Source organism: Hypomesus nipponensis, chromosome 16, assembly GCF_054491055.1.
Source record: "Hypomesus nipponensis isolate SF chromosome 16, ASM5449105v1, whole genome shotgun sequence".
NCBI lineage: Eukaryota > Metazoa > Chordata > Actinopteri > Osmeriformes > Osmeridae > Hypomesus > Hypomesus nipponensis.
This window is the reverse complement of record NC_140376.1, coordinates 6,500,726-6,519,271: the sequence shown is the minus strand read 5'-3', so window position 1 is coordinate 6,519,271 and position 18,546 is coordinate 6,500,726. Positions and strand designations below refer to the sequence as shown.

Here is an 18,546-nt window from a genome sequence, read left to right as displayed (position 1 = left end):
ATGTACATTCCTACTGCTTGGAAGAAAAAAAAATAACTAGGACGTGTATCTTTTATCTTTTACCCTCGGCAATGACGGCTCACATACAGTATAAGGTCACGTGACATTCTGGGAAAAGTGTGTGTGAAAGTTCCAATTCCTGAGAAAAGAACTTGCACACAGGACCGAGGTATGCACACACACATACACACACACACACACACACACACACACAGGAGCAGAGGAATGCATACCTCACTGAGGTCAGCGATGGTGAGGTTCATGCCGGCCAGCTGCTTCCAGACGGGTTCTGCCAGGTTCAGACTGAGGGGGCTGCCTGTTCTGATAGCGATGCCCAGGAGAACTCCTGCAGAACCACACAGAGCCCACACCCCTTCATAACTAGAACCACACAGAACCCACCCCTTCATAACCAGAACCACACAGAACCCACCCCTTCATAACCAGAACCACACAGAACCCACCCCTTCATAACCAGAACCACACAGAACCCACACCCCTTCATAACCAGAACCACGCAGAACCCATCCCTTCATAACCAGAACCCTCCGAACCAGAGCCACACAGAACCACCACACACACACACACACAGGGGAGGCGGGAAGTTCCTACCCAGGAAGCGGAACATGTTCATGTGCAGGGGGGTCTTGGCGGCGGGGTTGAGCAGGAAGCAGTCCCGGTTGGCGCCCGACTCGTCGCGCCCGTTGGGGGTGACGATGAGCAGCAGGGTCAGGCCGTTCTGGAGCTCCTCACACATCTCTGCTATGGACTCACTGTAGCCTCCGCCACAGTCATCCACAGACTCACCTGGGAGCACACACACACACACACACACACACGGTTCGCATACACACACAGTTCACACACAAAGAATACTCAGAACAGCTAGCAGCAAAATATAGAACATTGACTCACGCCATGCTTAGATTGATCACTTTCACACACACGTCACATATAAGGGACACAATCTACTGAGCTCTCAGCTGACAAGTGTCCCACATGAAGGGGGGGGGGGGGTGGGGGGTGTCCTAGAAGTTTTCATGATGCAGGGGTCAGAGGTCTTGCTGGTGAAACCTACCCACAAATTTGACCTTCCAGACGCGGTGGGGCAGCAGCAGGCTGTCGGGGCTGAAGGAGCTCATCTTGGAGCACATCTGACCAAACACCGACTTGGTGCCGTCTGGGCCGGCCAGGCCCCCTTTACTGCGGGAGCGCTTCACCTGGCGAGAGGAGAGGGGGAAGAGAGAGGGGGAAGAGAGAGAGAGAGAGAGAGAGGAGGAAGAGAGAGAGAGGGGGAAGAGAGAGAGAGAGAGACAGAGAGAGAGAGAGAGAGAGAGAGAGAGAGGGGAGAGAGAGAGAGAGAGAGAGAGAGAGAGATCATGTCAGTGTTCCTCTTCCCTCTGCTGCTCTGCCAGGTAGAAAGGGCTCAGTGATGGGTGTGAGGTTGTGAAAGTGACAGCTCTCTGTGCCAGGGCTACGTGCTCAGCTCTGGGGGAGGGAGGGGGGCTGTCTGAGTGCAGTGGCCCAGATCGAGGCACTGTGTGGGGGTAAAGTCTGCAGCTCAGGCCAGGAACCCCCCCCCCCACAGGCAGGGCTGGAGCACCGATCACACATCACTCCGATATCCCCTTATGAAAGATCACATGGGACACCGAAACCAAGCCATGTCTAGACCACAACTCAGGCTACGAGAGGGAGGGGTGGGAGGGAGAGAGGGGGAGGGAGAGAGAGGGGGAGGCACGAGGGAGTGGAAAAGTGAAGGGAAAAAAGGGAGGGAGGGAGGACGGAGCGAGCCGTAATTGTGCAACAGCATGAAAGGAGCCCCTGGCTCGCTGAACCGAACGTCACATTAGCAGCAGCTGCTTCCAAAGTGTTCCCACAGTCCCAGTAAGGGCAGACCAGCACGCTGGGTTCTCCTACAGGACCAGAGAGCGCCACCCTACCTGTATCCTGTTGAGCTCCACCACCGGGCCATGTTGGCGGTCCCGCACCATGGTCGCCTGGACGACCTTCCGGAACGCCGCTTCCTGTAGGGGGAGACGCCAAAAAACGCACACGTCAGACGAGCTGGCGTTGACCGGGCGGCTCTGTTTGAGGGGGGCGTCCGCTGGGCTGTGTGCCAGGGGGCCGTGGTCCCACCTTGCCCTGGGAGATGAGGATGCCGCGCAGCGTGTCGAAGCCCACCGGGGGCCCGTGTCCCGTCTGGCCCAGACGGCCCTCCAGGTCGAACATGGGGATGCAGGGGCAGAAGAGCTCCGAGATGTGGTGCAGCAGCAGCAGCCTGTTCCTCAGGGCTATGATGGGGATCTCCTGGAGGTGGTTGTATTCCATGGGCACCTGGGAACCACACACACACATAGAGAGAGAGAGGGTGTGAGGAATGAGGCCTGGGTCTGGGAGTGAGGCCTGGGTCTGGGAGTGAGGCCTGGGTCTGGGAGTGAGGCCTGGGTCTGGGAGTGAGGCCTGGGTCTGGGAGTGAGGCCTGGGTCTGGGGAGTGAGGCCTGGGTCTGGGGAGTGAGGCCTGGGTCTGGGGAGTGAGGCCTGGGTCTGGGGAGTGAGGCCTGGGTCTGGGGAGTGAGGCCTGGGTCTGGGAGTGAGACCTGGGCCTGGGTCTGGGGAGTGCTGGTACCTGAGCGGGCAGCTTGCCGGCGTTGGTGGGCTTGCTCGTGGACCAGGCCAGCGTGTGGGCGGAGCCACAGGCCACCCGGTTGATCTTCTTGCCCTGCAGCGCGGCGACCAGCCGCGGCCTCTGGATGGCGTTGGTGGTCCCGTCTCCCAGCTGGCCCTCATCATTGTCCCCCCAGGTGTACACTTCTCCTGAGACAAACAGCACAAGGAGCTATACACACGGAACAAGGGAACAGGCCTCTACTGAAAAGCTCGACATATCAACCAATACTGAAAAGCACCCCATGTCGACCAATACTGAAAAGCTCCCCATGTCGACCAATACTGAAAAGCTCCCCATGTCGACCAATACTGAAAAGCTCCCCATATCGACCAATACTGAAAAGCTCCCCATATCGATCAATACTGAAAGGCTCCCCGTATCGACCAATCGCGTCAACCGTCGGTGAGAAGCGGCCCACCCCCTACCATCCTCCGTGCAGCACACGCAGTGGAGGGACCCCGTCGCTATGGCGATGACCTTCTTCCCCTGGAGCCCCTGCACCTGTCGGGGTCGCCGCACGTGGTCGTCCGAGCCGTGGCCCAGGCGGTGGTAGTCTCCTTTCCCCCTGGAGGAGGGACACACACACACACACACAGGTCACGCCAGGCCCATGGGGGAGGGGGGGAGAGGGTGATGCTCTGTGTGGGGGCGGGGTCAGGGGAGGTCGTACCAGGTATACACTGCCCCAGACTTGGTGAGCGCCACAGAGAACTGGGAGCCGCACTCCACCTTGACCACGCCCAGCCCCGTCAGGGAGTCGATCTGACCGGAGAACAGGGGGAGAAGACACACACACACACACACAGCTTCATTCAATCTGTCATCGTCCTGGTTATCATCATCATCATCCCCGTCAGTATATCCCTGTTCCTCCATCCTCATTTCAATCTCATTATCACCCTCCCAGCGTCATCCCCAATATCCTCCTCATAATCATCCCAGTATCATCCCAGAATCGGCCCGAAAATCCTCCTCCCTGTGTGGAGCAGACGGCGCCCCCTGCTGGCCGCGCCAGGCCCTACCTTCATGGGGACCTTGCAGCCGTCGCTGCCGCCCCGGCCCAGCTTGCCGTAGTCCCCGTCGCCCCACGACCACACCATGTCGTCGTCCGACAGGCACAGCGTCTGGGCGTCTCCGCTGCCGCACGCCACGTCGATCACCCGGTGGCCCTGCAGCGCGTCCACCTGGACACACACACACGCACGCGCACGCACACACACACACGATTACGATCCCAGACTGCATCCCGACATATCGCAGACACCGCCCCCCCACCGTGCCTCCGGAGGGTGTCCGACGCGCGAGGGGCGTCCAGGGAGGTCAGGACTCACCAGTTTGGGTTTGAGCTGGTCCTCGCTGTCCCCGTGGCCCAGCCGGCCGTAGCGGCCCTTGCCCCAGGTGTACAGCTCCCCGCTGGCTGTGATGCAGGCGCTGTGGGCGCCGCCCGCCGCTACGTCCACCACCTCCACCCCCCGCAGGGACTCGATGACCCGGGGCCGGTCGCAGGGGCTGAAGGGGGGGGCGGCGCAGTCAGTACAGCTACACGACCTCAACCCTGACCACCCCCATGATCTCTCCCCTGACCCCACCTCTCCCCCTCCCCCCAGACTGACCTCCGGTTCCCGTGGCCCAGCTTCCCGTCCTCGGCCTCCCCCCAGGAGTACACCTCGCCCTCGGACGACAGCGCCAGGCAGTGCTTCCCGCCGGAGTTCACCGCCACCTTCCGGATGAACACGTGCTGGATGGACTCCAGCAGCGTGGGGGTGGACACCGACTCTGTGCCCCCGATCCCCAGCCTGCCGCCCGCCCCGTAGCCAGTGGCATAGAGCTGGAGAAAGAGAGAGGGAAGGAGAGAGAGAGAGAGAGAGAGAGAGAGAGAGAGAGAGAGAGAGAGAGAGAGAGAGAGAGAGAGAGAGAGAGAGAGAAAGAGGGGGAGGGGGAGAGAGGGAAGGGGAGAGAGAGGGGGAGAGAGAGAGAGAGAGAGAGAGAGAGAGAGAGAGAGAGAGAGAGAGAGAGAGAGAGAGAGAGAAGGGGAGAGGGAGAGGGAGGGAAGGGCAAATGGGCAGGGAGGGAGAGAGGGAGGGAAGGGGAGAGGGGGAGGGAGAGAGGGAGAGAAGGGGAGGGAGGGTGGGGGAGAGGGAGGGAGAGAGGAGGAGGGAGGGAGAGGGAGGGAGAGAGAGGGGGAGGGAGGGAAAACAACAGGTTTAGTGACATCCCTGGTTGAGTAGACAGCGCCCCCCCCCCCCCGTCTCAGACAAACAGCGGTGTATCCTCTCTCATCCACTTCATCCCCTCACCTTGCCATCCGCCGTCACGGCAAACAGCGTCTGCTCGCCTCCAATCAGCTGCACCGGCCTCAGCGTGGCCAGGGCCTCCGTCGGGGTGGGCACCTTGACCTTGGCCCCCTCGATGCCGCCCAGCTGGCCGCGGTGGTTGTGGCCCCAGCCGTAGATCGTGCCGCTGCCCCCCGCCGACAGCGTCCAGTCGTCGGGCCGGCGGTTCATCCACTGCACCAGCTGCTCGTCGTGCTCGCGGCGGAAGGCGTCGTGGCTCTCGTGCAGGCCGCTCAGGCTCTCGTGGTCGGCCATGAGCTCGCGGATCTTCTTGGTCACCTTGGGGGGGAGGGAGCGGAGGAGGGGCCCGTGTTAGGTGAGAGGCTGCTGGAGGGCCTCGGGCGGAGTGGGAAGAGAGGAGGGGGGAGGGCCTGGTCCTCGACGCGCGCTCTCACCTCGTCCAGGAAGGGCTTGGGCAGGGGCGTCCTCCTGTCCAGGCCCACGGCCACTCTGGACGCCGTGCAGTAGCGCCTGAACCACGCCCACTTGTGCGTCTCCGCGCAGCAGGGCAGCGCGTCCAGCTCCAGGTCGCACGCCAGCGCCACCAACACCTGCACACACACACACACACACACACGCTTTCAATGCATGACCCCAGCCTGTCCCGTCTGTGCAGTGCAGACGGAGGGCTGGCGACCCGCGAGCTGGCGGCAGCCTACCTTGAAGAAGGGGCTGTGGAGGAGCTGCTTCCCCCCCCTGACGATGGGGTCCTCGTACTCGTACTGCCTCTGCAGGGCCTCAGGCAGGCCCTTCACCAGGGCGGCCAGCGCACTGCCTGTAAAACTCTGGATCAGGGGGCAGGAAAGTCGTTTTAGGCGGTGACACACACATAAAAAGAAACAAGGTTGGAAATGAGGGAAGCGAGCGCGTGTCGAGATGTGGGAGGAGTGTGCGGGGCGCGCTGGTCTCACCATGGAGCGCGTCTCCCCCTCGCTGTCCCCCAGCAGCCGGTTGATGTTGATGGACTGGCCGTACTCGGTGGTCAGCAGCTTGCGGAGGCGCTGCAGGGCCCACATGCGATGACCCGCCGCTGGGGAACACAGGAGGGCACGGCGTCACGTGAAACGGGGGATGGAAATAGGGTAGCTCAGTGGTTAGAGACAATCTAGAGATCAAATTCCCCCCTTTCTACGTCGCTTTGTATGAATGAGTCGACGCGTCTTGATCTAACGACATGACGCCAGTGAAAGGTCGGGTCCTGAGTTTGTATTTATTTACACATTCTCATTCTTCATATCCGTCTGACTTCTCACAGATTTGAATCCAAATCCTAGACCTGAATCAACTCCCTAGACCTGAATCAACTCCCTAGACCTGAATCGACTCCCTAGACCTGAATCAACTCGGTTTCTCCCAGCGCTCCATGCTCCTCCTACCCAGGGCGCTGAGCTGGGCGCAGGCCGCCAGCGAGGCGGCCAGGCGGGGCACGATGCTCCTGTTGGAGGCAAAGTTGAGCCGGAAGTCCAGCAGGCAGGTGACCAGCGCCATGGAGGGGCAGGACAGGATGCAGCGGTCAGACAGGAGGTCTTTGGGCCCTGCGGAAAGACGAGGGACGCAAATATACCTTAGAGACTGCACATGTGTGTGTGTGTGAGAGATCATGTGAACGTGTGTGTGTGTGTGTGCTGAGAGAGAACCCTGACCGGCAGCAGGCATGATGGGGTAGACAGTGAGGCGCCAGCCCCAGCCGTTAACGGAGCCGTCGCTGGTGAACTTCCACTTGAGCTCATCTCCCGGGATCCTCAGCTCGCTGGACCAATCAGACCACTCCCTCCCTGGGGAACGCACCAATGACAAGAGAGAGCCGTCAGGAGCTCGCCTCGTATGACGAGAACCACCTTTGAGACCTTAAAACCCCGGTTCGCATGACAGGTTTTGGGACTCGGAACGGGATTGGCTGCCGGTGGTCACCTGATCTGACGGAGACGATCCGATTGGCTCCGTCCATGATGGTGAGAGGGTCGTGGCGTCTCTCGGTGGAACACTGGCGGTCGAATTCCACTCTCAGTCCCTCAGCGCCTACCACACACACACACACGCGTGAGAGCCTCTCTCTTTACTCCGATGAACATACTCTTATTTTATTCGGAGCCCAGTTGCCCTGTGTGCGTTTGTGTGTGCATGCGTGACAATATCTGTGTGTGTGTGTGAGCGTATCACATAAGGGTGTCCACTTGTGTATGTGCATGAGAAAGTGTGTGTGTGTGTGTGTGTTACCTGGGATCTTGACGGTGCCGCTGGTGGAGGTGTCGTCGGTGTAGGGGTGGCTGCTCTCCACCACCACGGGCTGGGAGGACAGACGGCCGCTCTGGGAGTCGGACGCCACGTCCTCCAGCTCCGTCACGCACAGCTCCAGCAGCATGTCTGCCACCTGCAGGACACAGCGGGAACTACCTCAAAGCCGGGAAATTCGATTTTTTTGAAACGGATGAGATAAGACCGTGTTCTAGCGTTGGAGCCCAGTAATGGGACATTCTAGACACGCCCCAGCTAGCCATCATCCTGCTGGACGCTGCAGCTAAAACCAGGGGCGTTGGACTGCTTTCAAATGTGGGTCGTTAAATTAAGGTTTCTTAATGACAAGTGGGAGGGGCCACGTTTTGAAAAGGGCGAATCTCACTCTTCATAAAAGGTTTCATTACAACACTTCCGATAACAAAACCTACGCCCCCCCTGGCTAGCCCTAACCCCCCACCGTGAACCCTGAAACTCCACCTGCGGGTAGGCCGTGCCCATGCCCGACAGCACGGCCGAGAGCACCTCCCTGCCCTTGTCCCCGGCGCGGAGCGACACGGCCAGCTTCAGCAGGTCCACCATGACCCGCGTGTCGTCGGGGACCAGGAGGCTGGTGAACTCGTCAAGGTACTGGGGCTCCGGACCAACCACCTTGTTCTGGCTCTCTGAGTCCTGGGGAGGGGGGGGGGGAGGGGAACACATATTCAAGCTGACGCCTGGGAGGGTGACTGACACTTCAGATTATACAACTGCAGGCTGGAACAGAGGCGTGAATCAAATGAAATGTATTTGTATAGCCTTTTTGACAAGCAGGGCTATGTCACAGAGAGCTTCACCTACGCCCACAGAACTGCCCCTCAGCCGACCTCAACCCTCAAGGAAGACAAGGGAAAACTCCCAGAACTCCCGTGAACGGTCGAGACGGTCGGAATACGATACACCTGAAGGCGCTTGAGGGTTCAGGCGGGTTTGGGTGCAGTTCTATGGGCGTATGTCAAGAAACGGCTAGGCTCCCCACCTCTTTGGTCTTGGTCATGGTCTCCGCTATGATGCTGGCGGCTCCGGGGTCGTCGGTCACGGGGATGAAGGGGCGGGCGGAGGCGGCGGCGGTGGAGGGCGTGACGGCCGACGAGGGCGTGACGGCGTCCTCCGAGGAGCTGACCTGGAGAAGCGGGACGCAGCGGGCACACGGAGGAAGGTCAGGACAGGAGGAGGTCAGGGGGAGGGGGTGTGTTCTGGGGCCGTGACCGCTGGGGGTGCCCTGGTCTGGGGAAGGGGGCGTGTTCTGGGACTGTGTGCCCTGGTCTGGGGGAGGGGGCGTGTTCTGGGACTGTGTGCCCTGGTCTGGGGGAGGGGGGCTTCATTCTCACCTCTCCCTTGCGGTCCTGCCAGGGGTTGGGGCTGACGCGCTCCTCCACCTCGGCGGGCAGGGGGGGGCCCTCGGCCTCGGACGGGCTGGAGGAGGAGGAGGAGTCGGAGAGGGGGGCCGGGGGGCTGGAGGGACACTCCATGGGGATCATCATGCAGGCGGGCATCAGCGCGCCGACCACCGCGTCCCTGATAAACACACGAAATAACGCACGCACACAAAAGTAGACGCACACAAAGAGACACACACAGTCAAAACATGAGTAGACTGAAAGCACTCTGAACTCCGATGGAAAGGCTGCATCCAGAGGAGAGCGGGGTGTGCGTGTGGAGAGAGGAGAGAGGCGTGCAGGGGGGCGGGCCCACCTGGCGTACAGGATCTGCAGGGCAGACAGGACGTGAGACAGGGACTGCTGCTTGGCCAGGTTGCCCTCCAGGGACAGCAGGATCTTGGCCAGCGAGGGCCGGTGGGGCTTCACACTGCTCGACCCGCTCTGCTTGTTACTCACGGCCGGGTCTCCGCTGTCGGACTGCACACCTGCCGGCCACACACACACATATACAGTCAATCAGGAGAGAAGTTAACTGACCTTTTAACCATCTAGAGACGTCTCCCGACCTTTGACCTTGGTTCGAGGAAGCGTTATTTGATCTTTAACCTCTCCTAACGAGACGTCATCTGATCTTTTAAGATCGTCTGGAGACACTCTGACCTTTGACCTCGTCTACAGAGAAAGAGCGAGAGAGAGAGCAAGAGAGGGGGTGACGGGCTGTCGAGGCTGACCTAGATAGGAGGCCCCCAGGGAGTCCCTGGCCGTCTGGAAGAGCACAGGCTCGTGGACGGAGGGCGTGGTCATGTCCACGGTGGTCCAGGCCACGCTGTGGGAGGAGCCGCAAGCCACGCGTGTGATCTTCTGGCCCTCCAGGCCCTGCACCAGCGTGGGCTTCCTGTTCACCGTGGTGGTGCCGTTGCCCTGCTGCCCGTGGTCGTTGTCGCCCCACGCGTACACCTAGAGGGCGGGGTCAAATCAACGTTTTATTGGTTATCCTTTAGTATTTGCGGGTTTTAACCCCCCCACACACACACCCGTACTGCAATTTTTCTCGGTTTGGAGCAGATCAAGAAGTTGACGGTTCAAATCCCCCCCTCCCCATGTGCCGTGAGTCGTGGATGGGAGCGTGCGCACCTGTCCGGTCTCGGTGACGGCCAGGCAGTGCAGCGCGCCCACGGCCACGTGGATGATCCTCTTCCCCCGCAGCCCCTCCACCATCTGGGGCTTCCGCACGTGCACGTCCGTGCCGTGGCCCAGGCGGAAGTAGTCCCCCTTGCCCCTGATCGGACAGAGCGAGAGCGTCGTCAACACAGCGCCCGGCGGAGGCTACTTTGAAACTACGTTAAACACGTGGTTAAACTACGTGGTCTACATTGACATTGCCTTCACATTTCATTTAGCGTCAAAGCCACCTGCGCACGCATGAAAGAAAGCATGAGAAAGGCACAGTGCTGCAGTGGACTGCTCTGGTGGCGGTAGAGGGAGGCTCTGTGTTCCCCACCAGAGGACTGTGGCAGGGCCGTGGGCTCACCAGGTCCACACCACTCCAGACTTGGTGAGCGCCAGGGAGAACTGGGCGCCGCACTCGATCTGGCACACGCTCTGCCCGTTGAGCCTCTCGATGTTCTGGGGCACGTTGCAGCCCTCGCTGCCCCCCCGGCCCAGCTTCCCAAAGTCCCCGTCGCCCCAGGAGAACACCAGCCCTGGAGGGAACACGGGCTTGCTTTGAGTCCAACATCATTCAAAACACCTCCAAAAATGTCAGTCATCAAATGCGGAAATGACTATTTGGATGAGTATTATCATTATTTTATGTAAATACAAATTGAAGATAAGAAGATTGATAATCAAATTCTGAAATGACTATTTAGATTTTTCTTTATGACTGTGTTGGTTAACGTTGGAAGAAGATTGACAGCTCTAGACAACAGCACACCAGGGCGAGTCAGCACATCCTGGATCCACCTTGTAGAGACGCCCATCCCTCCCCATCCAGCCCCCCCAGCCCTGGGACCCTGCCCAGAAACACCATACCTTCATCGGTGAGGGCCAGAGTCTGGGCGTCCCTGCTCCCACAAGCCACCTGGATGACCCGGTGACCCAGAAGCACCTTCACCTACGCCACAAACACATGAGGTCAGAGGTAGAAAGAGAAAGAAAAGTCACTCGTGAGAGATCTTGGATCTCTAGAACGAGAGAGAGAAGGTGGAGAGAGAGACAGAGAGAGAGAAGAGAGAGACACAGAGACAGAGAGAGAGAGAGAGAGAGACAGACTAAGAGAGAGAGATACTAAGAGAGAGACAGACTAAGAGAGAGACAGACTAAGAGAGAGAGAGACTAAGAGAGAGAGAACAGAGAGACAGAGAGAGAGAGAAAGACTGCCAGAGGAGAAAGGTGAGCGTGCAGGAGAGAGAGAGAGGGGCTAGGGGCTGGAGGAGGTACCAGTTTGGGTCTGAGCTGGGTGGTGTTGTCCCCGTGGCCCAGCCGGCCGTACTCCCCCAGGCCCCAGCTGTACAGCTCCCCGCTGGAGGTGATGGCCGCGCTGTGGGAGCTGCCGCACGCTATGTCCCGGATGCGCTTGGTCTTCAGGGCCTCGATCAGGCGCGGCTTGTCACAGTTCCTGGACGGGAGACAAACAACGCTCGTTTAAAGGAACCAGGGACCTAGCGACTGGCTCGATGGTGAACCAAGTTCCTGCTCGCTTCCTGGATTGGGGGCCAAACAGCCTTGAGGGCGGGGACAATTGGCCCCTGAGCAAAAAAGAGGCCAAATGTGGTTGTTTCCAATGACAGTTTGAGACTACTGCGACCTCCATACATGTAGCTATCACTGATGTGATTTACCATGTGTGTTCATCACTCTGCAGTGTCTTTTGAGTATTTAAAAAAAGCACGATACAAGTCGAACGTATTAGAATCATATTATTATTATTCAGAAATGGCTGCGGTTGACTGGTGGGTGCAGAGACAGGAAGTGGAGGCGTACATCCGGCTGAAGTGGCCCAGCTTGCCGTCGTCGCCCTCTCCCCAGGAGAACACCTTGCCGTCCACGGTGAGCGCCATGGCGTGGCGCCCCCCAGAGTGCACCGCCACCTTCTTCACCACGTAGCTGCTGAGGGCGCCCACCTGCCGGGGGATGGGGATGGTGCCGCTGGACAGCCCCAGGCCCAGGCGCCCGTTGGTGGCCTCGCCGCACGCGTACACCTTCCCCTCCGCCGTCACTGGAGCAGGGAGAGGCAGCGGTTACTGTGGACTGTGAGGCTCAGGTGCACGTCAGACTGCTGGTGGAGCTTTTCAGAATAAAAGTTTTTAAAATATATTTCTTTTTTTGGGGGTTAGGGTAAGGCCTCAGCCTACATGGTACACGCACTTATCGGCGTCTCGTTTTGTCACTGGTACACACAAACACACACACCTGCGAACAGGCTCTTGGAGCCCCCGGCCACCTGCACCACGTTGAGGGCGGACAGCGTCTCCGAGAAGGACGGCACCTTGATCTGGGGAACGACAAGACGTGAGCACCGCGGAACATCTGGAGACGACCCCCCCACCCAGCCCACAACACGGTCAACATCTGGAGACGACCCCCCCACCCAGCCCACAACACGGTCAACATCTGGAGACGACCCCCCCTCCCAGCCCACAACACGGTCAACATCTGGACACGACCCCCACCCAGCCCACAACACGGTCAACATCTGGAGACGACCCCCACCCAGCCCACAACACGGTCAACATCTGGAGACGACCCCCCCACCCAGCCCACAACACGGTCAACATCGCCGTGTTCGACCAACATCTGTGTCGGGCTTCGGACGGCTTATACATGAGCAGCTAGCGAACCAGACCCGTTTGTTTACTCAACACGCGAGCAACCTGAGACTCCACAGGAGGAAATATTTGTTTTGGCCCTCGGCTAAACATCTGTTTGGGGCCCGCCCGGATGGAGGTGTTTACCTTGGAGCCCTTGAGCCCGCCCAGCTGGTCCTTGTCGTTCAGGCCCCAGACGAACACCTTGGTCCGGATGGTGGCGGCCGACTCCAGCCCGGAGGACTTCTTCCTCGCCAGGCTGGGGAGCAGGAGGAGGGGGGGGTGAGGACCTGGACTCATGGGGCCACACGCGCGTGTGTGGGTGTGTATGAGTGTGTGCATGTGCGTTGTGTGCGTGTGAGAGATGTGCATGTGTGCGCTCGTTTGTATTCTTAGAAAGTACCCAGCTCCTAGTTTCTGGTTGTAGCTGATATCTGGATCAGACGAGACCCATCTCCTCAGCCCTCCAGATCTCCAAACCCCTCTCACTTCTCTCACCTCCCCCTCTCCCTCCTCCCGTTTCTCCCTCTCATCTCTCTCCCCCCCACCCTCTCTCTCTCCGTCGCTGTCCGTGTGCAGATCCTCATAAACCACACAGAGAAGCGGAACCAGACCACATCGGAGAAGCCTGGAGAACCAACCACTGTCGCCACACAGTCAACCAGCGGCTCAGCTGAACACTCCTTCCCCCCCCCGCCCCTTCTCACCCTCTCCCCCCTCCTCACCTCCCGGTGGCGGTCTTGTCCTCCTCCTCCTCCTCATTGTCGGAGGCCAGGAAGGGGATGGTGGCCAGGTCTTCGTCCTCGGCGCGGACGCGGCCCACGAGGGCCAGCCCGTGGATCTTACAGTCGATCCCGGAGCTGCGGCACTGCTTGATGGCCACCTCCACGTAGCGGTGATACTGAGAGGGGCGGAACACACACACACACACACGAAGCAGCTTTTAGAATACTGACAACTCCTCTACCATGTGTGAGGTGGACTCCAGCCCCGTGTGTTTATCTGCAGATAGCCCTGGGTCCTGGAGCTGGCACAGGAGGAGGCTACACGTAGCTCAGAGGAGGCAGGGCATTTGACTGCAGATCTAGAGGTCTGCAGGTCCGAATCCCCCCCAAGTCCACCCACCTCGGTGCAGTCGTTCAGCAGAGGGACGGTGGTGTCCGTAGGGTTGATGGTGATGGTCTTCAGCTCGATGAGGTTGTTCAGGGAGCTGCCGCCTACAGAGGAGAAACACCACGATGCTCACGGTGAACGGGCGAGCCGGCACAGCCCCAGTGTGGAGAGAGGGGGGAGGAGGTAGAGAGGGGAGGAGGGAGAGAGGGGGAGGAGGGAGAGAGGGGGGAGGAGGGAAGAGAGAGGGGGGGGAGGAGGGAGGAGGAGGGAGAGAGGGTTCCTCACCTGAGACCACCACCAAGGAGGGCATGTAGCTGCTGTCTGCAGGGTCCACGGTCATCTTCAGCCGGTGAACCAGCACGTCTGGGAAGAGCTCCAGACGGATCCAGTGCTGCAGGGGGGAGAGAGAGAGAGACAGAGAGAGACAGAGACACACATAGACAGAGACAGAGAGAGAGAGAGAGAGAGAGAGAGAGGGCAAGAGAGAGAGAGAGACCCAAGCAAGTCAAAAACTCCTCCGACCTAACTACTCGCACCACACAAAAACAAGAAGAGTGTGTAAGAAAGCACAATCCTCGTCCTAACACCTGTCCCCCCCCCCCCCGGCCACGCCCACCTTCCCCTGGGAGCCTGAGGACTGCCAGCACAGCTCGCTGCCGTCGATGAGGCGCGACGCCTGGTTGACGGTGGACGACACGCTGAGGCTCTTGACGGCGCGGGCCCACTCGTCGATCAGCATGCCGCGCTGCCCGCCGTGGGCCTTCTTCAGCTGCTTGCCCGAGCGGCCGCAGAAGGCCGGCGTCTGGCCTGGAGAGAGACCACACATGAACACATGACCACACGCTCCGGAGAGAGACCCCACACTGACACATGAACACACGCTCCGGAGAGAGACCCCACACTGACAGATGAACTAACGCTCCGGAGAGAGACCCCACACTGACAGATGAACTAACGCTCCGGAGAGACCCCACACTGACAGATGAACACACGCTCCGGAGAGACCCCACACTGACAGATGAACTAACGCTCCGGAGAGACCCCACACTGACAGATGAACTAACGCTCCGGAGAGACCCCACACTGACAGATGAACTAACGCTCCGGAGAGACCCCACACTGACAGATGAACTAACGCTCCGGAGAGAGACCATACACAGACACATGAACACACGCTCCTGTTTGCAGGTAGTATCAAAATGCGTGCATGCACGCGCATGTACTGTATCTACACACAAACTGCATATAAAGACACACACGCACGTAGACACGCACGGCTCAATATTCTCCTCAGGCTCCGCCCCTCCTCTCACCTGGTTCGTTGATCCTGCTGAAGGAGTGTCTGGTGTTGTGTTTGCGGTTCTTGTAGCAGTTCTCACAGAAATCAAAGTCGTCACAGTTCCGGCACTTGAACCTGGGGCCGTTGATGGGGAACATCTGACAGCCGTCACACCTGGGAGGGGAGAGGAGTCTGTTGAGTTATTTGTCAAATGTTCTTAAGCTCATTTATTTCGGCTGGAGGATCATGGGATTGTTCACTGTGAGAAAAAAAAAAAAAAGGTTTTGAAAGGTTCTAGAACTATTTGAGATTTATTTTCAAATATAGGTTTGCATCATTGATGAGTACATGATTTACATTGTCATTTAGCAGACGCTCTTATCCAGAGCGACTTACATTAAGTACAGGGACATTGCCCCGAGGCAAGTAGGGTGAAGTGCCTTGCCCAGGGACACAACGTAATTTGGCACGGCCGGGAATCGAACTGGCAACCTTATGATTGGTAGCCCGATTCCCTAACCGCTCAGCCATGTAGGGTGATCCAGGGTGAGGTGTGTACCTGACTCCAGGGTGCACGCTAGGCACCAGCTCCATCTCTGACAGCAGGCCGGTCCAGTGAGACTGCTGGGGGAAGTCCACGATCACATCCTTCCCGTTGGCGCTGAAGGCTGAGGTCAAGCACAATCACATGACTTCCACATCACATGACTTCCACATCACATGACTTCCGCATCACAACAGACACATCACATGACTTCCACATCACACGACTGACACAAACTCAATTTCCCCTGAAACACATCCTACATCTACGGCCCCAACATGACGGGGGCGTGGCCGTACCTTTGACCACGCCCACGCTGCGATGAGTCACCGAGCCCCACTTGTACTTGGGCGTGGTGACGGACAGCTTCACGCGGACCTTGTCTCCGATCTTGATGTGGTAGGAGGAGCCCTGAGGGGAGAAGCCTGGAAAAAAAGAAACACAAAACTTCCGTAACGAGAAGAGGTGGAGGACAGCGGTTCTGTGTGTGTGCGGTGAATACGTGTGTGTATGTGCACGTGTGTGTGTGTGTGTGTGTGTGGGGCAGTACCCAGCAGCTCAGTGTGGATGTAGCGGACCCAGTAGGTCCCTCCCTTCAGCTGCCAGTCACACTGCACGTTGAGGTCGTGGAGGCCGTCGCGGTCCAGCTTGATCACCTTGCCCACGTCGCCCTCGTACACCTCCTCGTACGTCCGGCAGCACTTCACGATCATCCCCACCTGGGGCAGGGGGGGGGGGGGGGGGTCAGAGGTCAGGGTCACCAGTCACATGGCACGGGCGGCATCCTAACCTAGCGAGCGTCTGTGTGGGGCTCTCACCTGGATGTGCTCCCTCATGTAGACGGCGTAGTCGTCGTTGCTCTGGAAGTCGGAGCGCTTCTTAAAGGTCTGGCTCTCGGTCACCACGGCTCCCGGAGGCTGTGGAGGGAGGGGGGGAGGGGCAGATGGAGTGAATTAGGAGTCCGCACAGCGTCAGTGAGCTGTGTATGATACTGTGTTCACTCTGGGGGTTCTGTCAGTGTGTGTGTGTGTGTGTGTGTGTGTGTGTGTGTGTGTGTGTGTGTGTGTGTGCGTGAGTAGGAGCAGCAGCAGGCGACCCACCACAGGGAAGGCAGGTTCGGCCTCCTCCTGCTCCTCCAGCACCTCCTCGTCCGAGTCCTCCTCGGAGAGCGTGTCGGCGTCGGACAGCTCCGACGCGGGCACGTCCGGGTGGTCCAGCAGCCAGCCCACCAGCGCCTCCACACCTGCAGGCGGAGGGGGGGGAACCACCCGGTCAGTCTGACGCACAGACCCAACGGCACGCACGCACACACACGTCAAGCGCTCCTCCTCCTCCCCCCGCCCCCCGTACCTGGCACGCCCGAGGTGCCGGCGGCGGTCCCCGACAGAGACTTGAGGGCGTGCTCGATGTTCCTCCGCTGGAAGCCCATCTCCATGAGCTGCAGCACCAGGGGCAGCGGGGGCGCGGCCGTGGCCGCCTTGGGCCTGCGCTGGCGGGGCGGGCGGGGCTGCTGCACGGCCACGGGCGTGGTGGCCTCGCTGGAGCAGCTCTCCTCCATCAGCGGGGACGACGGGTGGGTGGACTCCACCGCCAGGTACTGGCACACCGCCAGGGCCGCGGCCTGCACACACACACAAACACACACACACAGGCGTCATGAGACGCGCATGAACGCACGCAAATGGCATGCAAGTGCACTCCCAACTTTTAATAAACGATTTTGCAAGTGCACCAAAAGGGTACACGTATGGGTTGGGTAAGTAGATGTTCTCTTGACGTTCTCACCTCCAGCTCCTGCCTCTGGAACAGGGCCTTGATGGGGGAGGGCTGGGTGGCAGCGGAGAGCAGCTGCTGGAGGAGGAGCAGCGGGGGCAGGGGCCCCTCGGGGGACAGGTCCCCCACGTCTGGAGACAGAGCTACTGGATCCTCTGTATGTACACACACACACACACACAGGTGCACACAGAGAAAAGACAGAACGAGAGGAGATGAAAGGGGGGTTAAGTTCCCATTGTCGACTCGCTCCACCCCTCCATCGACACCCTCTCTCAAGCCCTCAGTCCCACACTTCCATCCCCCCACCACCAGGGGGCGAGAGCCTCACCGCCGGCGCTGGGCCCCAGGTCGGGCACGGCCGGCTGGGACAGGATGTGTCGCAGCTTGTCCTGGTGAGCCAGCAGAGCCCGTGCTGCCTTCAGGATGTACAGCCTCAGCTGCTGACAGCGGAGGAGCTGCACGTCCACCTGGTCGGCTGGACACACACACACACACACGTTAATCACCGGATATAAGGAACTTTCAGCAACGAGCACACACACACACCAACATCCTCACAAACACAGCTTTTAAAGCGTTGACAGACACATGAGCTGTGAGTGGACGGCTTACTGAAGACTCCAGGAGTGTGTGTGTACTCCAGGTGTGTGTGTGTGTGTGTGTAGTCCAGGTGAGGTGTGTACCTGTGAGCCCGCGGCTCAGCGACTTCTTCATGCGTTGCTTCTCCAGCCTGCTGCCCGCCAGGTTGACCAGCTGGGCCCACACAGCCAGCATGGGCTCTGTGAAGGGGAGGTTCTGTACGCTGAACGGAGGCACCGGCAGCTGCGACACACACACACACACACACAGGGGGAACAGGGTCAGTTTCTCTCAGGGTGTGTGGGAGTTGCATGTGTGTGGGTGTCAGATGGCTGAGTGGTTAGGGAGTCGGGCTATGAATCAGAAGGTTGTTGGTTCGATTCCCGGCCGGGCCAAATGACATTGTGCCCTTGGGCAAGGCACTTCACCTGCTCTAGATAAGAGCGTCTGCTAAATGACTAAATGTAAATGTGTGTGTTTGCTGACCGGTTTGAGCTGGCTGAGCAGGCAGACGCGGCAGGTCCTCATGTCGTGAAACTGCACGGTGATGCGTCCCCTGGGCGTGATGCGCGTCACGATGCCCTCGCCGTACTCCTCGTGCACCACCTGGCCGCCCAGACGCAGGCGGCCGTCGATGCCGCCGATCACGGCCAGCACCGCCATCAGGCTGCCCGCCCTGGGGCCCTCCGAGTCGGGGAGGAAGTCCTCCAGGACAGACTGGGGAGGGAGAGAGGGAGAGAGAGAGACAGAGAGACACACAGAAAGAGAGAGAGAGACATAAACCT

At 59.5% G+C, this 18,546-nt stretch overlaps 1 protein-coding gene across 6 annotated transcripts in view; it reads right to left on the bottom strand.

The window, feature by feature from the left end:
* herc2 (HECT and RLD domain containing E3 ubiquitin protein ligase 2) overlaps nucleotides 1–18,546 on the bottom strand; it is a 44,173-nt gene that overhangs the window by 3,054 nt on the left and 22,573 nt on the right. For 5 of the 6 annotated variants that reach the window (XM_084675700.1, XM_084675703.1, XM_084675699.1 and 2 more), the window contains 46 exons: nucleotides 18,248–18,478; nucleotides 17,866–18,004; nucleotides 17,511–17,657; nucleotides 17,192–17,334; nucleotides 16,757–17,027; nucleotides 16,507–16,649; nucleotides 16,225–16,323; nucleotides 15,957–16,125; nucleotides 15,706–15,831; nucleotides 15,422–15,530; nucleotides 14,897–15,036; nucleotides 14,200–14,390; nucleotides 13,869–13,974; nucleotides 13,596–13,687; nucleotides 13,196–13,371; nucleotides 12,618–12,729; nucleotides 12,076–12,157; nucleotides 11,647–11,881; nucleotides 11,104–11,281; nucleotides 10,696–10,777; nucleotides 10,193–10,364; nucleotides 9,796–9,940; nucleotides 9,393–9,618; nucleotides 8,975–9,146; nucleotides 8,611–8,797; nucleotides 8,259–8,402; nucleotides 7,721–7,912; nucleotides 7,223–7,376; nucleotides 6,917–7,024; nucleotides 6,649–6,780; nucleotides 6,382–6,540; nucleotides 5,917–6,035; nucleotides 5,665–5,790; nucleotides 5,401–5,556; nucleotides 4,970–5,284; nucleotides 4,286–4,500; nucleotides 4,004–4,181; nucleotides 3,695–3,856; nucleotides 3,343–3,434; nucleotides 3,098–3,237; nucleotides 2,631–2,818; nucleotides 2,140–2,337; nucleotides 1,944–2,027; nucleotides 1,079–1,220; nucleotides 613–807; nucleotides 234–346 (listed from right to left, as the gene is read on the bottom strand). In XM_084675700.1, coding sequence (XP_084531826.1) covers nucleotides 234–346; nucleotides 613–807; nucleotides 1,079–1,220; nucleotides 1,944–2,027; nucleotides 2,140–2,337; nucleotides 2,631–2,818; nucleotides 3,098–3,237; nucleotides 3,343–3,434; nucleotides 3,695–3,856; nucleotides 4,004–4,181; nucleotides 4,286–4,500; nucleotides 4,970–5,284; nucleotides 5,401–5,556; nucleotides 5,665–5,790; nucleotides 5,917–6,035; nucleotides 6,382–6,540; nucleotides 6,649–6,780; nucleotides 6,917–7,024; nucleotides 7,223–7,376; nucleotides 7,721–7,912; nucleotides 8,259–8,402; nucleotides 8,611–8,797; nucleotides 8,975–9,146; nucleotides 9,393–9,618; nucleotides 9,796–9,940; nucleotides 10,193–10,364; nucleotides 10,696–10,777; nucleotides 11,104–11,281; nucleotides 11,647–11,881; nucleotides 12,076–12,157; nucleotides 12,618–12,729; nucleotides 13,196–13,371; nucleotides 13,596–13,687; nucleotides 13,869–13,974; nucleotides 14,200–14,390; nucleotides 14,897–15,036; nucleotides 15,422–15,530; nucleotides 15,706–15,831; nucleotides 15,957–16,125; nucleotides 16,225–16,323; nucleotides 16,507–16,649; nucleotides 16,757–17,027; nucleotides 17,192–17,334; nucleotides 17,511–17,657; nucleotides 17,866–18,004; nucleotides 18,248–18,478 — 7,185 coding nt within the window. The remainder of the gene's footprint in view (nucleotides 1–233; nucleotides 347–612; nucleotides 808–1,078; nucleotides 1,221–1,943; nucleotides 2,028–2,139; nucleotides 2,338–2,630; nucleotides 2,819–3,097; nucleotides 3,238–3,342; nucleotides 3,435–3,694; nucleotides 3,857–4,003; nucleotides 4,182–4,285; nucleotides 4,501–4,969; nucleotides 5,285–5,400; nucleotides 5,557–5,664; nucleotides 5,791–5,916; nucleotides 6,036–6,381; nucleotides 6,541–6,648; nucleotides 6,781–6,916; nucleotides 7,025–7,222; nucleotides 7,377–7,720; nucleotides 7,913–8,258; nucleotides 8,403–8,610; nucleotides 8,798–8,974; nucleotides 9,147–9,392; nucleotides 9,619–9,795; nucleotides 9,941–10,192; nucleotides 10,365–10,695; nucleotides 10,778–11,103; nucleotides 11,282–11,646; nucleotides 11,882–12,075; nucleotides 12,158–12,617; nucleotides 12,730–13,195; nucleotides 13,372–13,595; nucleotides 13,688–13,868; nucleotides 13,975–14,199; nucleotides 14,391–14,896; nucleotides 15,037–15,421; nucleotides 15,531–15,705; nucleotides 15,832–15,956; nucleotides 16,126–16,224; nucleotides 16,324–16,506; nucleotides 16,650–16,756; nucleotides 17,028–17,191; nucleotides 17,335–17,510; nucleotides 17,658–17,865; nucleotides 18,005–18,247; nucleotides 18,479–18,546) is intronic. The other variant, XM_084675701.1, reaches the window with a different exon arrangement.